The 20,669-nt window shown below is 42.7% G+C and overlaps 1 protein-coding gene across 23 annotated transcripts in view; it reads right to left on the bottom strand.

Annotated features, from left to right (window-relative positions):
• Positions 1-20,669, bottom strand: part of TNRC6C (trinucleotide repeat containing adaptor 6C) — a 380,854-nt gene that overhangs the window by 88,028 nt on the left and 272,157 nt on the right. For all 23 annotated transcript variants that reach the window (XM_065562714.1, XM_042841169.2, XM_042841170.2 and 20 more), the window contains one exon: positions 11,818-12,150. In XM_065562714.1, the coding sequence (XP_065418786.1) occupies positions 11,818-12,150 (333 nt within the window). The remainder of the gene's footprint in view (positions 1-11,817; positions 12,151-20,669) is intronic.

The following is a 20,669-nucleotide window of genomic DNA, read 5'->3' as shown; positions in this document are numbered from 1 at the left end:
TATCGAACTTGCTTTGATCCGCCAGAGTGTGCAGCCCCGCCCCCTCGGAGCGCTGCTTTACCGCATTATATCCGAATTCATGTTATTTCGGGTCGCGTTATATCGGGGTAGAGGTGTAGTTTCAGATACCACAACTGTCTGAGTACTCCTAACATTGTTGTAGGTTTATAACTAAATTTTCCTATTTTAAAAATGCTTCTTCCACCTGAGTGAAACATCACCCATAAAACAAATGGGGAAAGTGACTGCGGTGGAACAGGGAAATTGTCAATACCAAAAGTGCTGTCAAATGTGTAAAGCAAGCAAACTAGAAAAATATTTTTCCAATCCAAACTTTCAGTCATATTTATTGCAGGTATTAACATTTTCAGACAGAAATGTGATTTCTTAAGTTGTACATTATAAAACTAGAGTACTACACATCTACACCATAAAATATGAGGCTCTATTTTCACCAAGGGTATCTAATGACTATACTGTAAAACACCCAGAATGAAGCTTCAGTTTGTCTGATTTATCAGGAGCTAGAGAAAAAATAAAATTCCATTTGTTACAGGAATTTTTTTAAACATGTTTTCCTTGACTAAGCAGTAGCTCAGAATACCTTTAGAATAATTTTTCTGTCATATAGTAACTGATTTTTCCTCCGACCCAAATAGAGACACGTGAAGGTATTTCCAAATAGCTACAGAATTTAGGATCCAAACAGCTAGTCTTCAGTTAATTTTTTAATTGGAAAAACCATTATTTTCCTGAATGCCTTACCTCTAAAGAGCATCTGTTAGACAGTCCTCTAAGAAATGAGGTTAAACATGGACCTCTATAATTTTCAGGAGGCTGAAATCAAGATGACTTTATCCATATACATTAGACAACATATTTGCTGTCCTGTACACATCTTGTCTTTATAAGCCATTACACTAAACTATTAGGCCATGCTACCCCCAGGAATTCTAAATTAAAATATGACAACAAAAGCAAAGCTAAGTAATATGTGATGAAAAAAGTATCCTGAGATTTGAATATAGCTCATTTAGTTTTTCCTGTGATATTACTGCATAAAACAAATTTTTTTCAGTACAGTCCTACGTTAAACGTAAACTATTAAAAACAAAAGGCAAAGTTTAAAAAAAGATCTGACATGGTAAGAAAACTGTTTCTGTGCTTGTTTCATTTAAATTAAGATGGTAAAAACAGCATTTTTTTCTGCACAGTAAAGTTTCAAAGCTGTATTCAATCAATGTTCAGTTGTAAACTTTTGAAAGAACAACCATAATGTTTTGTTCAAAGTTACGAAGGTTTCAGAGTTACGAACAACCTCCATTCCTGAAGTGTTCGGCACTCTCAGGTTCTAGAATAAGATTTTTTACATTATTTACATCTGTACAGCAACATTCCTAACCAATATGAAACATTTGTATCTTACCTCTTAAGTATTACTCATCCAGATCATGATTATAGAATACTTAAAAAACCAACAACAACAAAATTATACCCGCTTCATTGATGCATAGTAATGATATATTTACTGGAATTAATCCTTACAGTCCTTATATTTACAGAACATCCTTTTTAACTCCTTGGCACCAGGATGAACGTTCTGAGGAGTATTTTGAATAGGTCAATGATAAGATTGAATGGATAAGGAAGACTAATTATAAGAGGATATTACAGGAAGAAAAGGGGAAATAGTGAGTACTTGATGACCAGATGTACTTGCCTTTAATTGCTCTCTGCAGCTGGAAGGGTTATATGGAGGCCCATAGAGGATACTGGCTGCACATATTTGAAGTTAACTAAGCAGGAACAGACTCTTAAGATAGTTTGCACTAGGAGTGAGACAGGAGACCCTCCTGCCTTTTAATTCAGGCTAATGAATGACAGGTCTTTGGTTAAAATAAAGACACTATTATTCCTCATGTGAATACAGAAACAGCACCTGATCTGTCATAGCATAATGGAGACTTGGTCAGACGACACTGAGTCCAATATTGACCCAATCAACTCTTGTTAGGCACCCAGCTCATCATGCAGTGAGAGAGAATCAAACAGGTGGAGGTGTCTTGTTATTTACATGTAACCTTAGCTGAAGGATATCTTAAGATAATGGTTGTTAGTTGGTTCACGATTGCTTGGACACTATGACATCTGTGTGACTATCTGAAGTGGTTTCTGGTTCTTCTCATACAACTATACTCGGTTTAATATTGCACTGGGCTCCTGAATATATAAGGATACATCAGGATTACCATGAATTTCTGTTAAATATCCAGCCACACTGGTTGAGAAATGACCATACTTGAGAGAAGGCTGGCTTGACCAGTGGTTATGACTTGAAAATGACTAACTGACCCTCATGGTGGGGTGACTCAAAAGGCCTTCTTTTCCAAGAGCAGCTGCAGATCTGGCCATTATCTTGGTAAAAATTCAAGGTGATGAGTTCAGATACAACAGCGAAGTTTTGTTTGGAAAATGTTGTTATAGGACTGCACAGAATAAGAACATGGATGAGAGTTTAAGATCAGGATCTAGAGGTAAACTTCTGTAGACCTAATGAAAAGAGGATTCTTGTTCAGGCTCTATTTGAAAACTCCATACCCACAGGAATAAATTTAACATCTTCAAACCCTGCACTGGCTTGGTCTAAGAAGATTGTGTAAAACTGCTGAACCTCTTCTTCTAGTAATGTCCTTATGGGTGCGCTATTTTATGTGACTACCGAGAAGTACTCATAGCTGGACTTCAGACTGCAGACAACACAGCATTTCCAATAGCAGCATCTAATCTAGAAAACTGGACCACTGAGTAATGATTGGAAAAGATATGTATGAAAGACCAATGGTTGCCTAAATGTCCAAAACAGGAACATTCTTGAGTAATGCAATAGAAGCAGATAAGGATCTTGTGGAATGGGCCAACATTTTACAAGGAGGTTGTATATTTGAAGATTTAAAACAGAATCTGATACAGTCATAGATCCACCTGGAAAGACTCTGGGTGGAAAATCGTCAAACCTTTGGCTCTATCTGCGATAGGAAATCAAACAGACTGTTAGTGTCTAAATGTCTTAGATTTGTCCAAATAAAAAGCTAGCACCCTTCTAACATCCCAAGTGTGTAAAACTGCTTCTTCTCTGGGGAAAAAACAGAAGGTAGATAAGGTGGTTGATTTGAAACTCAGATGACACCTTGGGTAAAAATTTTGGGCATGGGCGTACATGACTTTGTTCTTGCAAAATACCGTTAATGAAGGATCTGCCATTAGAACTCCTATTTCACCAATCCTATGAACAGAGGTGATAGCCACCAAAAAGACTATCTTCTGAGATAAATCAATGAGGGAAGAGGTAGTCCTTGGCTCAAAGAGAGGTCCCAATCAGGCATCTAAGAACTAATTTCAAATCCCAAATAGGGGTGGGTTCCTTAAGTTGGGGAAAGAGGTTTCTTAGTCCTCTCAGAAATATTACATTTGTAAGATGGGCGAAGACTGAGAATCCTTCAACCGCAGAATGAAAGGCTGTTATAGCAGCCAAATGGACCCTGACAGAGGTCACAGATAAACCTGTGTTCTTCAGCCCTAGGAGGTAATCCAGGACGATCAAGAGGGAAGAGTGGGCAGGAGGAACACTTCTCTGGACACACCATGGGCTCTGCTTGTGAAGGTAAATGGCTCTAGTGGAATCATTCCTACAGTTTAATACCTGTTGTAACCGCCTTAAAACAGGTCAACTGTAGTCGTGTGAACCATTGAAGAGCAAAGCTTTGAGATGAAGTGACCAAGTTGGGATGAAGAGTACGGCCGAAGTCTTGGGAAAGAAGATGAGGAATGAATGGAAGGCTGATCTTCTGACAGATGGCTAGGTGAATCAAGTAAGGGTTCCATATCCGTCTGGGCCACATTGGATATAATCCTGGCTTTGTTGTGTTTGATCTTGTTGATCACTTTCACCATCACGGGTGTTGGGGGAAAACATACAGAAGGACTCTTAGTCCATGGAACTAGAAATGTGTCTCTCAGAAAGAGAGGACCCAGGACCTCTCCCTCCCCCAAAGCAAAACAGTGTTTGCATTTCTTGTTAGTCACCATAGCAAAAAGGTCTACTTCTGGGACCTCCCCAGGTTTGAAACATTTGATTGAGGATTTGGGGATTCAGCTCCCATTCCTACTCCTGGGAGGAGTGCTTGCTGAGGTCATCAACTACAGGGCTTCTTAACCTCTTTCTTTCTGAAGCCCCCCCAAAATGCTATAAAAACTTCAAGGCCTACCTATGCCACAAAGGTTTTACTGCATATCCACTAGATTAAAAGCTATATTAAATGGATTGTTTTACAGTTAAACACATGCGCACACACACACACATATATATATTAAAAGGGACAATATAGGTTCAGAAAAATAAACTGAATATTATTTTATTTACTCAGTGTGAAACTTGTTGGTGCTAATCAACAATTCTGTCAAGATATGGAGGTATCTGACAAGCACACACGCATGTCATGGTCAATGTTCATCCTGGTTCGGTACTTTGTTTTCACTTATGTCATGGCTGAAAATCCAGCTTCGCACAAGTAGGTGGTACTAAAGGGGATCAAACTTTCAGTGCTGCAGAAGAAGCAGGAATGTATTCATTGGAACACTCACACCAAAATGTCTCCAGTGGCATTTCTTTGAATCTGGTTCTGAGGGAGCTGTCTGACGAAATGTCAATGAGCTCTTCTAACAATTTTGATTCGACATTGAATGGAAGTTTAGCATCAATGTTCTCACTAAAGGGGTTTGTAGTCCACGTATGTGTAGCAGCTTGTTCTGTTGTGAGTTTGGGAAAGTCCTCAACTTTGGACCTCCGTTGGGAATCTAGACATCTGAAGCCAGGATGCCCTCCAGATGACTACCGCCAAAGAGATGGATCGAGCGGCAGTATCAGCTGTATCCAACAAGGCCTGCAGCAATGCCTTAGCTAACAGTTGACCCTAGTTAATAGTAGCCAGAAATCGTTCACACTGATCAGCCAGCTGGTGCTCAATAAAGGTGGTGAATTTGACATAATTTGAATGATAGTATTTAGCCAGGAAAGCCTGATAGTTCACAATCCTAAATCATTGAGCAGTGGATGAGCAGGTCTTTCTGCTGAACAGATCAAGGCATTTTTAATTCTGATCATACGATGTGGCCTTTATGTTGTGTTGTCTGCCGTGTTTGTTCACTGCCTTCACAACCAGGGAATTAGGAAATGGGTGGGTGAACAGAAATTCATTTCTTAGCATGAATGTATTTTTTTTTTTAAATCAGCCCATTTACACATCAGGGAAATAGTGAAAGGGGTCCACCAGATGGATTTGGCAGAGTCAAGCTAGGCCTCATTAATAGGCAGGGCAACATGGGTAGAGGGAATCCATTGGAGGATATCCAGGAGCTTATGTTGTAACTCTGACCTCTTCCAAGGGAATCTGAAGGGAGTTTGCAGTGTGCTTCATCATTTCTTGGAAGAGTCTGAAGTCATCGGCCATGGTTAATAGGGGCCGGGGGTCCCACACGTCATCTAGGGAAGATGAAGAAATATTTGTTTGAGGGGTAACCTCTATCTATTCTGGCCTCCTGTTCTTCAAAACAGTCTTGGCACCTGGGGAAATAGAGGGAGGAAGTTGGAGTAGGGGAGCATCTTCCCCTGTACTTCCCAATAGAGAGGCTGTGGGGCATGGAAAAACACCCACAGCAACAAATGGCCATTTAAACCTAGCGTTCACCACAGGTCATTCACCCATTCTCAGGCTGATGGTATGATGCACAAGGATCCCAGTATGGCCACTGGGGAGGTCTGAAAGGCACAAGAGGAGTGTGAGTAGACCCAAGACAGACGTGGAACACTTCTCGAAGAAGAACCTCCTTTCCTGAAAAACCGTGATTGTTCTCCCAAGCAATATGTTTGGTATTTTTTCCTGTTCCAAGGGAGCTGGGACAGACTCCACCCAGTTAATCTATCCTTAAGAAGGGCAAAGTTCTATCTATCCCCAGAAGCTTGTTGGATTCCCTTGAGCTCTTCTTCGACCAAGACTTTTTCTTCTGAAAAAAGGATCCAGAGGCTTCTAATGTCTAGCAGATAATACTATGTGCATCATCATGCCTCTAAAGCTAACAGAGGATCACTGATCTAGATGTGGATTCTGGTCCTCCTCTTCACTGTTGATCTCTTCTTCCCATGAGAATTTTTATTCCCCAGGGACTTTTTTTGGTAAATGGCGCATCTGAGGAACCCAGGACAACAGGTTTTGAAACATGAATACCCTTTGTCTAATAGTATCAGGCAACTCAAAACCATCTCCCTCAAGACAAAACTGGAAGTGTACAAAGCAATTGTTATCGCCATCACAACATATAGCAGTGAGACATGGCAACTTAGGACGATGAATGAAGAAGTCAGAAAAATTACTGGACAAAGTACTCTCTCACAAATAATCTACAAAAAAAGACATCAGTGGCTGGGACATGTGCTGAGAATGGGAAAAGAACGCTTACCAAATACTGCCCTTGAATGGAAGCCAGAAAACGAAAGAAGAAAGAGAGGAAGACCATGAATAACATGGAAACAAACAGTTCTGAAGGACATTAGGCACCTCAACATGAAATGGGAAGATTTGCAGAGAAGGGCAGTTGACAGGCAAGGATGGCAAATGTGGGTAGCCCAATGTGTAGCAAAGCACGGGACGCACTAAGGTCTAAGGTAAGGTAATAGTATCAGGAGGAAGTAGAAGCATTTGCTCTTGACAGATTCTCGCTCTCCCTCAGCCGGGATCCTCTTTTTTGAATGCCTGAGGCTATTTTCATAAGTCCATGAACTCTGAAGCAGTTTGAACTCAATTCTTTCCGTAACCTCTTAATTCAGCTAGCTATGTCTCTGTGCAATATGGGAGGGGAGAAGCAACCTCTGTTCAGTGGAAGGAGTTAGGGTGGGGTAAAGGGTGGGAATGTTCCCTGTGCCAGGTGTCACGGCTGCTTCTGTCACCAGGAAGGTGCCTAAAGGAAGCAGGGAAAGGCTCTCTAGCTATCCCTGGGTGAAAGCACCATAAATCCCCTTTGAGAAGACTGTCTGCCTAGATCCCAGACCCCCTGGCAGCTGACTGGATCTTACATCCTGATTCTCTACGCTGCTCGGGGTGGAATAATCCATTATGAAGCCTCATTTTTTGTGTAAAAAAATGGCAACATGGGCGTTTTGTGACCCTGGAATTCCTATAGGAGTCAGACATGCTGTACACCTCTTTCAACTGGCTCACTGCGTGTGGGACTGAGACAGCTGCACACTGGTATGTAGCCTGATATCTTCCTAGACCTATGTCACCAGTTGCATTTTCTCCTATATTCAACCTGATCTCCTAACTTAGCAAAGGTACTGATGCTCCACCTGGTGGAGAAAAACAAATGAGCTCTGAGATTTCAGCAAGCTCCTTATATGCAGGGGGTGACATCACTAAAAAGTCTCAATATGCCATCTCCATCTGCTAGCAGGCAGAACAGCTTCCAAGCATCTAGCTTGGTCAAGATAACTGGAGAGAGACATTCTACTACCTGTGCTCCAGAATCTGCTAACTGGATTTCTAGGTGTAGTTTAAAGTTTTCATTTTGACCCTAACTGTTCTGCACCCTGATTTCTCTAACTGTATAATATTGCAGCAGTTCTCCTTATTGTTGTGGGTTCACTTGTTTTGCATGCCACAGAGTGAATGTGCTATGAAAAAAGTGGGAAAGGCAGCTCCGCTTGCTTTTTTTTTTTCTCTTTTGTTAATTGCTACAGTGTTCTCTCTCTCTTTCTAGTCTTCACAGAAAACTAGGAAAAGGGCAAATAAGTAAATGCACACACCTATGTAGAAAGTGCTGTTGATAACTGCCTTGCTACTAACACTGAAAGAACTCAATTAATAAATCCTGCTGGAAGCACTGGTGCAGCGAACTAGCAAATGGGAAATTTAGGTACGAGAAACTATAAAAGCCAGATACCTCAGGAGACCTATTAGTCAGGGAGTCTCTGGTTCAAGGCTTGCTAGAGAGCCTCATATTACTGTATGCTCAATTCTTCTGTAGGTTATATTGTAATTTATAGGGATCTTCTGAATGTTTTTGGGGGGAGGGGAGTACCTTTCCACAAAGTGAGCAAGAACTAATTACCTTTGATTTCTTTACGCTATGTGGATAGACTGTATTTTCTTTACAGCCTATCCAGCTGCACAGTGTCTATGACAACCCAAAAAGAATGGCATTCTTGGTGAGACGACTTGATTCTGGAAATAATTTCTCTCTTTGGACTTCCAGAAAGGAGATATGACAACTTACAGAGAATGCTGCAAGGCTTATGTTTTTCCAGGCTTTTTCTAAGTATGAAGAGGATGTTGGGTAGGGGTGAGTATTAAATAGCGTTTGGCCATATGGCTTGGAAAAGTCTCAGTTGGCACTGGACAATTGAATTGTTTTCTTAAATGAGTTTAGACTTGTACTAACACATTTTTAGAAAACCAAATGAAAACATCCCATCCACAGCACAACACGGTTATGAAACAAGGCTAACTTTGAACATGAAAGATTGTAATTATGCAAGACAGGTCTTTCCAACTAGCCACAGGTGTATATTGCATAAGCAGGTAAAAATGTGTCATTCATGAGAGAAATAGCTATGACTTCTGCAGGCCATATAGTAAGTGAAAGAAACTGGCCTATGTCGGTTGGCAGAAGAAAAACAATGTGTAGTAACTATATCTGTTGTGACAATTCCTAAATAACTTTTACTGTGTTTCTTAAGTTTTCCTTGATCCTTTTTTTCATTATAACAGAAGAAAAATTCAAACAATAAAAACTTATTTGATGTGAAATGATGATGTAATCTGACAATTCACAAGCACCTCCATATTAACAGCAAATGTGAAAGGAAGAAAAAAAAGAACTAAACTAACTGATCTATTCAGTTTTCAAACCTAAACAGCAAAAAAATATTGAAAACTAATCTCAAAATGGTATTTTAGCAACATGAGCGCCAATAAATAAAACTTCAAAGAGACTTCAAATTCAAAGACTTCCACATTACTCAGGATAAATTAATATTTGCTAAGGAGTGACTCAATTCCTTATTTTTGTATTTCTGGAACATCATCATCTTAGGACAGAGAATGTACAAAACAAAAACAAGACAAAAATAATTGAGTTATTTCTTCTCAAGTATGTAACTGTGAAACTTCCCCAGAAATTCAACTGTGTCTGCTTACTGAACACATTTAACAAATTGTTCTGAGAGTACTTTCTGACTCCTAGCTACTCTGAGTTTGTTCTTTTTAGTTTGATATTGGACAAGAGCAACTGCATAAATCTTGTAGCATTTACCATTTCCTGTGGTCTAACATATAGCAGTTGCCTCCGATATCTTTTTCAATACAATCACGGGGTACTTTGGACAGAAATACCTCAACAACTTAGTCTCCTACCTAAACGATTTCTGTCAAAAACCTTAAGTTAATTGACTTTCATAATTAATTTGCAACAAAAAGTACGGTTAAGAAGTTTGGTGCTTTCACAGTCATACAACTTGCATGACATGACCATAGCCTAAGAGTTCAAAAATCTTGAGTAGGGACCCAAAAAAACCACCATGAGATTTTTTGAAAAGAGTAAATCAGGTTTTAATCTAATTCCCCCCGCCATCCCCAAATATGGGTGTGACAATTACAGAGTAAAAAAGTGCATACAAGTACAGGCTGAGGCTCCCCTGCATATCTTCTTTGTCCCGGACCCCAGTCTGCTTCACTCCTTTGATTCCCACTTTGATAGGCTCCTTTAGCCCCCAAGAGCTACACTGCCCCCTGGCAGGCTCCAGCACCTGTCCTCTCTCTCTAGTCTATGGAGGAAGGGGCTTCCTACCTTAACTCTGTTAGTTCCCTCCCTCTTGCAATGTGACTGGGGAAAAGGACAGGGTGAGGATCCTGCTTTTGAGCTTGGTGGGAATGGGCTACTTCTAGTACCACCAAAGACAAATGCCCAAATGAGAGTCAGAACCCGCAAAACCATGAAATTTAAAATAAATTCAATTCAATCTCAGGTTCTTTTTATTTGCCTTTTGGGTTTTGTGCCTTTTGGGAAACACTCGGGTCACATTTTCAATTTTTTTCTCCCCAACCATAAGAACTAGAAACATATTCCTTTTTTTTAAATAAAGGTTGAGATTCTAATCTAATTAAATACCCCCAGAAACTCAGAGTTTAAGGAAAACACCAAATGTTGTCAGACTTGCAATAAGACCATCAGAGCTGGCAACACTGTTCTGCTCTGTCTGCTCCAGGGCTCTGCCATGTTCAGTATGTGTAGGAGTACTACTGTACTGCAGGCAGCAGCTACAGCTACGGTTACAGCAAAATGGCCATGAGCATCCAAACGGCGAAACCACAGGCAGTTTGGGCAAAATTAAATCAGGCCGCAATAGTAACATTCATGATACTATCTCAAATGTTGACAACACTGTGAGGGTATGTCTATACAACAGCTGCACAGATATGGCACTGGAGCTATGCTGCTCTAGCATAGATGCTTCCTACATCAACGAAAGGGGTGTTTCTGTTGATTTAGGTGCATCCACCTCTCAGAGGCAGTAGCTAGGTCGATGGAATAATTCTTCCATCAATCTAAATGTGTCTACAGAGGCATTAGGTTATCCTATGTTGCACAGGGCATACAATTTTTACAGTCCTGAGCAATGTAGCTAGGACGACCTAACTTTCAAGTGGGGACCAGGTCTGTCCCACTCTGCTTACCTTTTCAGAGTAAGACAAATACCTCTCACAAGAATGCACCCTGCTTTGTCTGACATATATATGTAACAGGCACAGCGGAAAACAGAGTGACAGGTATCCATCAGAGATGCTGAACGAATGGATCACCACTGTGAGAAAGAGATTTACAGAATCTCTAACAGGGAGTGGGAAGGGAGAAGCAAAATTGCCTCTTACGTCCTCACCAGTAGCTGGAGCGGAGGAAGAAAGGAAGAGGGAAGGTGGATGAGAGACCAACCTCTCACACACTAGTCCCAATAGGTAGGAAAGTAGGTACCCTTCATGCTTTCATCTGAAGTGAACATGGTGACTTTGCAGGAAGGTCCAAGGTATTCATTTAGTTTTCCTATGATTTTTGTTTCTTACCATGTGGCTTATCAGGAAGCACAAGAGCAAGTAAATGTACCAAAAAATTGCAGTACAGCAAATGTGAAATTTACCTGTTTTTAACCTACACGCAAAAGCTATCTTAAAGAACATTACGGTTGCAAAGTCAAGCACTCAACACATAGGAAATTCCCAAATTAAGGTTGCCTGTGCAAGAATCTTAGGCTGTGCATAAAACATCTAGCACAATGAGGCCCTGCTTCCTGCAGAAACAGAAATCTATTCACATAACATGAAGATTTTTACCAGTGATACAAACAAAAAATAATATATTTTAAGATTCAGATTTCATATCTCCCTTCCCTCTCTCATAGTAAGATTTTCAGTAAGATTCATCATACTGAGAACAGGAAAACAGTTGGTAATGATTGCTAAACAAAAGATTTTGGCACATATAAACATTTCTGAATTTGAATCCTGAACCATAAAGTTGCTAATGCATCTTCTTTCATGTTCTCTAAGGAAGAAAGAAATTGCACATGTTCAACTTAAAATACTGTCATTGCCACATATAATACTTGGTATTTCTTAGAGTAGTTTTGATCATAGTCACTAATTACCAATGGTAAAAGGCATAATTACATAGAGAATGAGTTTGCAGTGTCCCCATTAGATGTGAACATCTTACCTGTTTGGGTTTGGGTCTTACTGGGATGATGCTGTCCACCTGCTCCTAGCTGTGGAGGAGGACTTGCCCCTGCTTGTCCTGTACCTTGTGGTGGGCTTGCGCCAGTCAGAGTCCCGGTAGGCAGTGGCTGACCTCTCTTTAAGAGCTGCTTCTGTTCTTGCTGGCGGAAGCGTGGAGGCACCTCACGAGGCAGGTAACGGGATGCAGCTGGCTGCTGTCCATTAGCAGATGCACGCTTGCCATTGCTGCTGTTGGTAATAGTGCTGGTGGAAGTACTGGTACCGGTACCGGCAGGCTGGGGCTGGCTTAAACTGGTCTTAATAGGTTCTGGCACTGTATAAAATGAAACAAATAATAGTTTAATCCAAGGAAGAATTAAAGATAATTTCGTCAAAATGAGTGGGTAAAAGAAATTATAAAATGTAATCTTTCTTTTAGAAATGCAAAGTAAACTATATACAATAATTATATACAAAATGTATAAAGGAACTTCTATGGAGCAAAATGTCAACATTTATTTTAGGAATAAACAGTTTTATCAAAGTTTCTGTTAGGAGGGATAATAGTATAAAATTGACCAGTGCTTTTCCCAACAATCCTGAAGCAACAAACACAGGAATAAACAGGGTAATACCAAAATTACTTTACAAGATGAAGAGGTTACCCACCTTGTGCAGTAACTGTGGTTCTTCAAGATGTGCTCTCCTATGGGTGCTCTACTGTAGGTGTATCCATATCCCTGCATCTCAGATCAGAGATTTTACGTAGCAGTGTCCATTTGGCCCGCACGTGTGCTATCCCTGTCTTGTGCCTTGCCTCGAGGCTATCTAGCACTGCGTGGGCAAACCATCTATTCTCAGTTCCTTTCTACTGCAAAGACACTTATTAAGAGCTCCAAAGTAGAGGGGAGGAAGGTGGGTTGTGGAGCACCCATAGGGGGACACATCTTGAAGAACCACAGTTACAGCACAAGGTGAGTAACCTCTTCTTCAAATAGCGTCCCTATGGGTGCTCCACTGTAGATGACTGTACAACATTACCTCTTATGGAAGGGTGGGACTTCAGAGCCAAGTTTATCACTGATGATAATACTGTGGAGCGAAACACAGCATCTGATGCTGAGTCATAAGTGATTGCATAACGTTCCGCAAAAGTATGAGCAGATGTGCCCCAGTAGTAGCCCAAGTTGCTGCTCTGCATATTTCTGTGATGGGGACGTTTTTAATGAAATGGAAACAGATCTTGTGGAATGAGTTTGAACTCCAGACAGAAGTTGAAGATTGCAGGTACAATAGCAGTAGGTAATGCAGTTCGATATCCGCCTAGAGTCTCTGTTTCGGGATTGAGGATCCTTTGGACCTCTCTGCAATCAAAAGAAATAGTTGAGCAGATTTTCTGAAAATTATTGTTCTAACCAAATAGAATGCCGAAGCTCTCCTGACATTGAGTTTATGTAATGTTGATTCTCTCTTGGCACAGTGTGGCTTTGGAAAGAAGGTTGGGCGGTAAGTAAGTTGGTTTATGTGGTGTCAGTGTAACCTTATCCCTGAAAAAAAATTGTGAAGGGCGGGTGTGCAATTAGAGCCTCTATTCCCCTGATTCTCCAAGCCAAGGTGATGGCTACTAGGAATGCCGTTTTCATAGACAGATGCATAACTGAGCATGTGGCCATGGGTTCAAAAGGAGGCTTTGTAAGGCACTTGAAAACCAAGTTAAGGCCCCACGTTGGTGTAGGACACCCGATTTGTAAGAGGTTACCCATATCCTTGAGGAATCTTTTCATTGTAGGATGAGTAAATTCAGAGTAGCTGTCTATCTTCTGATAAAAAGCTGTTACAGCTATGAGGTGTACCTTTATTGAACTTAGAGATAATCCTGACTTTTTTAGATCTAGGATGTAGTCTAGTACTAGCAGGAGGGGAGAGGATATGGGGGGGTAACATGTTTTGAGTCAGACCAGCTTTGGAATCTTTTCCACTTCTGCATATACATGTGACGAGTTATTTTTCTGCTATGGAATAACACCTATTTCACATACTCTGAACAGGAACTTTCCATGTTTTCGAACCACTGAGGAACCATACCTTGAGTCGGAGAACCTGTGAGTTGAGATGGCAGATCTGTCCGGCATTCTGAGAGGAGAGGTGAGGAAGGGACTGAAAAGTTATTGGCGGGCACACTGCTAACTGAGTAAGGCATGAGAACCACGTTTGTGTTGGCCATGTGCGAACTATGAGAATAACTTTTGTTCTTTCTTTTCTTATCTTGAGCAGGACCTTCAATATGAGAGGAATTAGAGGAAAGGCATAAAGGAGATCTGTGTTGCAGTGAAAGAGGAAGGCATCTCATAGCAAATGGTGTCCTAGACAGGCTCTGGAGCAGTACTAGGAACATTTTTTGTTTCTGGTCATGGCAAATAAGTCTATTTTTGGGACTCTCCAATGCCAAAATACATTGTGGAGAACAACAGGGTCCACTTCCCATTCATGTTCCTGCGAGAATGTCCTGCTGAGGGTGTCCACTGTGGTATTCTGCACAGCCAGCAGGAAGGCTGCTATGACGACGCTGTGCCAAATGCACTAATTCCATAGTTTCACTGCCTCTGCGCAAAGGGATGGTGATCTCACTCCTCCCTGGTGGAGTATGTAGAACATACATGCTATGTTGTCTGTCATGACTTTTATACATTTATCCTTGATCAATGATAGGAAATGTCAACAAGTATTCCTGACTTTGAGCTACAAAAGGTTGATATGTAGTGTTGATTCTAAGAGGAAACATTTGCCTTGGACCATGTGATTGTCTAGATGAGCTCCCCAGCCCAGTAAAGCTGAGTCTGTGGTCAGTATCGATGTTGGAGGTGGCTAAGTGAAGGGGATCCCTGTGCAGACATTCTGCGGATCTTTCCACCATTTGAGAGAGTCTTTGACCATCAAGGGCATTGACAGCAGTTTATTCAATCTGTCTCTGTTTGGTGTGTATACCATTTGGAGCCATGCCTAAAGGCAATGAGCGTGGAGCCTTACGTGACTTATTATAAAGGTGTTTACTGCCATGTGCCCCAGTAGTAGCTGAAGGCAATTTCTGGCCAATGTCTGGGGGCTGATCTGAATGGCATTGATTAAGATATTTAGGGTGTTGAACTTGTGTAGCGGGAGAAAGGCTTTGGCCTTCACCACATTTAGATAAAAGGCAACAGAGTCTCCTGTGGCACCTTTAAGACTAACAGATGTATAAAAAATTTAGGCTGTGGATGGCATTGCGTTCTGCACGACTTAGGTTATGAGGCAGGCGATGTTGTTTTTCCACAATTTCTGCCTGTGCACGTCGGCGAAAGCATTCTATGTATAGGTCCAGACTGTCATTTCGACCCTCAGGAGGAGTCCATGTGGAGTTCTTCTTCCTGTGTTGTTGGTGGGAGGGTATCTGTGTATCAGTGCACTGTTCAGTGTTATCTTGAAAGTATTCTTTAAGTCGGAGGCGGCGAAAGTAGGCTTCCAAACCACCACAGACCTGTATCATGTTCATGGGGGTGCTGGAGCAAAAAGAGAGTCCCCGAGATAGAACAGACTCTTCTGCTGGGTTGAGTGTGTAGCTGGATAAATTGACGATATTGCTGGGTGAGTTAGGGGTACCACTGTTGTGGCCCCATGTGGCAGGTAGGAGTTTAGACAGCTTATGGTCCTTTTTCCTTTGTAGAGAGGTGAAGTGGGTAGTATAGATCTCCTGTCTTATTTTAGTGAAGTCCATTTGTGTGGAGGGTTGGTTATTAATGAAAGTCTCCAGGTTGGGGAGCTCTTTTTTGATGTTTTCCTGTTTGCTGTATAGCATGCCTGCACAACTCGTGCAGGCGAGGGCCATATTACTCCAAAGAAAACAGCTTAGGGCCAAAACCCCCCGAGTGTCGCCAACCCCCCCAGCGCCACCCAGCCCCCCCCAAACACAACCCCCCCCCAGCACCGCCCTCCCCACAGAAACAACCCCCCCAGTGCTGCCGAACCCCCACCCCACCCCCCGCGCCACCTGCCCCGTGGAAACAAACCCTCCTTCCCCAGCGCCGCCCCCCCCAAACAGCAGTATTGAACCTCGGTAATATGTTATACGGGCCCCTAAGGTAGTATAATTAAGGTAAAAGAAAAATGTCTTTTTGCTAAAAGTAGAATAAGATCTTCCCCCCACTTTGTAATCGATTGCCCTGTTGAATGAATGAGGTGGGAATGAGGAAGGCGTGGAAGGCAGGCACCTCCAGACAGCTGCAACCCTGGGAGAGGGCAGGGCCAGCTCTAGGATTTCTGCCGCCCCAAGCAAAAAAAATTTTGGCCGCCTCCCCTTTCTTTTTCATGCCCCTCTGCCCCCGGCCCCACCCCAACTCCACCCCTTCTGAACCCCTTCACCAAATCCCCAGCACCGCCTGCTCTCCCAGAGTGCTGCATTTCTCCCCCCTCATTGCTTCCTGCAGGCCTCCCCCCCGTGACCTCCTGCCCTAGCTCACCTCCACTCCGCCTGCTCCCCCGGGCATGCCGCCACTCCGCGTCTCCCCCCTCCCTCTCAGGCGAGGCGCGTTCAGGGGAGCAGGCGGAGCAGAGGTGAGCTAGGGTGGGGGGGCGCAGGAAGTAATGGGGGGGGTTAGAGGAACCGCTCCCCACTCCAGCTCACCTCTGCTCCACCACCACCGCCTCCCCCGAGCGCCCACCGCTCAGCTTCTCCTCCCTCCCAGCCTTGCTGCGTGAAATAGCGGGTTCACACATGGCAAGCCTGGGAAGGAGGGGGGAGAAGCGGAGTGGTGGCGGTGCGCTCAGGGGAGCAGGCAGAGGCGAGCTGGGGCAGCGAGGGGACTTTTTCCCCATGCCCCGGAGTCAGCACCTATGATAGCCGGCGCCAGAATGCCGCCCCTAGAAATGTGCTGCCCCAAGCACCTGCTTGTTTTGCTGGTGCCTGGAGCCGGCCCTGGGATAGGGGATGGGAGCCAGACCAGATCAGTAGAACAGGTCAGCCACCAATTCACCACTCGCCTCCTCAGCCCCGCCCCCCGGCTCGCCTACTCACCCCCCGCCTCTGCCTGCTCGCTTGCCTCCTCAGCCTCCACCCGCCCGGCTTGCCTACTCATTCTCCGTCACTGCCCGCCTGCTCGCCTATTTAGCCCCCCTCCCTCACCTGCCGCTTGCCCACTCACCCTCCCCGCAGGCCACACAGTGAGCCCATCTACTCAACCCCCGCGGGCCGCACAATGAGCCCACGCGGGCCGCATGTTGTGCAGGCCTGCTGTATAGGATACTGATCAGGTGGTTCCTCAGTTTCTTTGATAGTGTATGGCATAATCTCTCACTGTGATCTGTGCAGTATGTAGATAGCAATGGATTTTTCACCTTCAGTCCATTTGGTATGATGTCCATCCGTTTGCATTTAGCAAGGAAGATGATATGTGTCTGTACTTCTTAGTCTTAAAGGTGCCACAGGACTCTGTTGCTTTTTACAGATCCAGACTAACACGGCTATCCCTCTGATACTTGACACATTTAGATAGGCTCCTATGAATTCTAGATGTTTGACTCCGACTCCAGTGTATTTCTGAGTGTCAGTTGTAGTCCCACCTGCATGAATACATCTATAGTCTTTTGCGTGGCTAACAGGGGTTCATCAAAGGATTCTGCCTTAAGTAGACACCCATCTAGATACAGATACATCAGGATTCCTAATTTGAGAAGATGGGACACTACCACTGATAGGACCTTTGAGAACACTCTGGGTGCAGGCGATTGGTCAAATGGAAGTACCCTTTACTGAAAATGGTCTTGACCCGAGGTGACTCTCAGGAACCTCCTGTGGGATTGGTTGAACTGCAATATGAAAATAAGCATCTTATAGGTCAAGAACCAGTCTCTCTTGTCCAGAGATGGAATTATTATTGCTAATGTAACCATCTTGAATCTTTGTGCCTTTATGTATTTGTTTAGTGATCTCAGATCCAGAATGGGTCTCCTTCCTCCATTCTTTTTGGGTATCAGGAAGTATTTGGTGTAGAAACCCTTCCCTCTATGTTGATTTGGAACTGGTTCTACATGACCAAAGTTTAGGAGATGATTTATGTCCTGACGTAACAGGCACTCATGAAAAGGGTTTCTGAAGAGGGACGGGCAGGGAAGATGTGTAGGAGGGAGGGAGGTAAAGTGGATTAAATAACCACTGGAGATGATCTCCAGTACCCACTTGTCTGATGTTATCTTTTCCCAGTTTTATCTAAAAAGAACAAGGCAGAGTCCAAAAGGATGTAGATAACTCGAGTTTTGCAGCAATTGATAGTGATAGTGTGAGTTTGGGGCCTCGACCAATGTCTCAAAATTGATGTTTCGACATTGAGGGCTGTACAGTTGAAGTTTGGGGGTGGGGGTGGGGGAGCTGTTAGCTTTTGTTTTTTATCTATTGTCTTTTCCTCTGGGATTTGTGGTGTCTCTGGGGTGGAGGGAACTGGGCCAGCTGGGATCTTGGTGATGCCTGTGATTTGCTGTACTTTATTTTCTGTGCAGGCATGTAGATCCCCAAGGAATGTAATGTGGCCTCTTGAGCCCTTTAGTGTGTGGAGTGAAGCATGTTTTTTTCCTCAAAGAGTATGGATCCTTCTAATGGAAGGTCTTCCACAGTCATTTGGACTTCTCTTTGGAGGCCTGAAAGGTGAAGCCATGAAGCTCTCCTCATTACTACCGCAGTTGATTTGGCGCGGGCAGCTGTATCTGCAGTGTCTAATGTGGTCTATAGAGCTGTCCTTGCCACAAGCTGGCCCTCAGCACTGATGGCTTGGAACTGCTCTCTTTGATCATTTGAGACATGTTCAACAAAGGCACTGAACTTCACTAATTGATATTGATTATATTTTGCCATCAGGGCCTGATAATTCACAATCCTAAACTGCACTCAAGTCAGGACTAAGTATTATCTAGACCATCCCTGACAGGTGTTTGTCCAACCTGCTCTTAAAAATCCCCAACGATAGAGATTCCACCACCTCCCTAGGCAATTTATTCCAGTGCTTAACCACTCTGACAGGAAGTTTTTCGTAATGTCCAACCTAACCCACACTTGCTGCAATTTAAGCCCATTGCTTCTTGTCCTATCCTCAGAGGTTAACAACAATTTTTCTCCCTTCTCCTTGTAACAATCTTTTATGTACTTGAAAACTGTTATGTCGTCTCTCAGTCTTCTTCTCCAGACTAAACAAACCCAATTTTTTTCAATCTTCCCTCATAGGTCATGTTTTCTAGACCTTTAATAATTTTTGTTGCTCTTCTCTTCTTTGTCCACATATTTCCTGAAATGTGGCACCCAGAACTGGACACAATACTCTAGTTGAGGCCTAACCAGTGCGGAGTAGAGTGGAAGACTTACTTCTCGTGTCTTGCTTACAATACGCCTGCTAATACATCCCAGAATGATGTTTGCTTTTTTTGCAACAGCATTACACTGTTGACTCATATTTAGCTTGTGATCCCCTAGGACTCCCAGATCCCTTTCTGCAGTACTCCTTCCTAGGCAGTCGTTTCCCATTTTGTATGCATCTCTTTTTCCTGGTCAATTCTTCAGTCTGGGGACTTGTAACCCTCTTTTTTGAGGTTTTATGAAAGGAATCAGCAGATTTCTTCTTTGAATCCACTGGAGTTTAATGTCCTGTGGATGTTGATGGTCACGTCAAGGATTGTTGCTCCGGAGAAGTCCTGGGTCAGAGGCTGGTCAAGTAAATTTTTCATCATAAAGAATCTGAGCTTCAGTTCACATCTCTTTTTTGTCCTCTATTTCTATTTCAGTCACAAAGTACACTTTGGTGGTATATGGAATTCTCCTAAGCAGCAATTGCAGCATGAATGGCTGTCACTGACCAGAATAGCTTCTCTGCAGGAGAGACAGTATTTAAACCCAGGGGAGCTGGGCATGCCCTTTCTTGGGGTTCGTTCTGCACCCCCAAAGGGGAGAAGATAACAAAATCAGTAAGGAGACGGAGATAACTATTTTCGAAAGCCACAAAAAATGTTTTAGAATAAAAGAAAAGGGAAAGGGAATAGTATTAATCTAGATAACAAACCCTACTAGCTATTCTGTAAACTAAAATGAAGTTTAGAAATTAATCATCTCTCAGATTCTGCTAATGGTCCGTTGCAGGCCAAGGGCGGTTGAGAAGAAACTGAGGATCGTTTGCCTGTGCAGCGCTAGATAGCCTCGAGGCAAGAAACAAGACAGAGAAAGTGCATGTGCAGACTGAACAAACACTGCTACCTAAAATGTCCAATCTGAGGCACAGGGACGCAGATACATCTATAGTGGAGCACCACAGGGACACTACTCAAAGAAAAAATGTGGCCTCCTCAAACTTTAATACATGCTTAAATATATACAATAACTCTTATGATAGCTAAAAATATAAAATGATGCTTAGATACAATTTATAAATTGGATCAAAACTATAACATAGACCCATGTACACACCAATTAATATAATCTCATGTATCTTTGTAACGGAGCACATCAAAAACTCAATTCTGCCTCATGTACATGCTGCCCTTCACCCAGCATCATGGAAATGAGCTGCGCATGCTCATGCGCCCACCAGTGTTCATCTCCTACTATAGGATAAAATGAGCCTTAAATATTCACTGAAATTCATATATATATATATATAAAAATAACTCCGGAATGTATACTTGGGAAATGCAGACGAAACATTCATTTCACTTTAACTCTCTAAACTGTGTGTGACTGGAAAAGTTTCCTGGATTTTTAATTGAGTTTAGGTCAAAGCTAGATCCCTGGTGAAGTAAGGCTGTCCTAAAACAATAAATAAAACAAAATCAAAATAAAGCAAATAT

This window comes from Chrysemys picta, chromosome 12, assembly GCF_011386835.1.
Source record: "Chrysemys picta bellii isolate R12L10 chromosome 12, ASM1138683v2, whole genome shotgun sequence".
NCBI lineage: Eukaryota > Metazoa > Chordata > Testudines > Emydidae > Chrysemys > Chrysemys picta.
The sequence above is the reverse complement of the archived record's forward strand: the minus strand, read 5'-3'. Positions and strand labels throughout refer to the sequence as shown.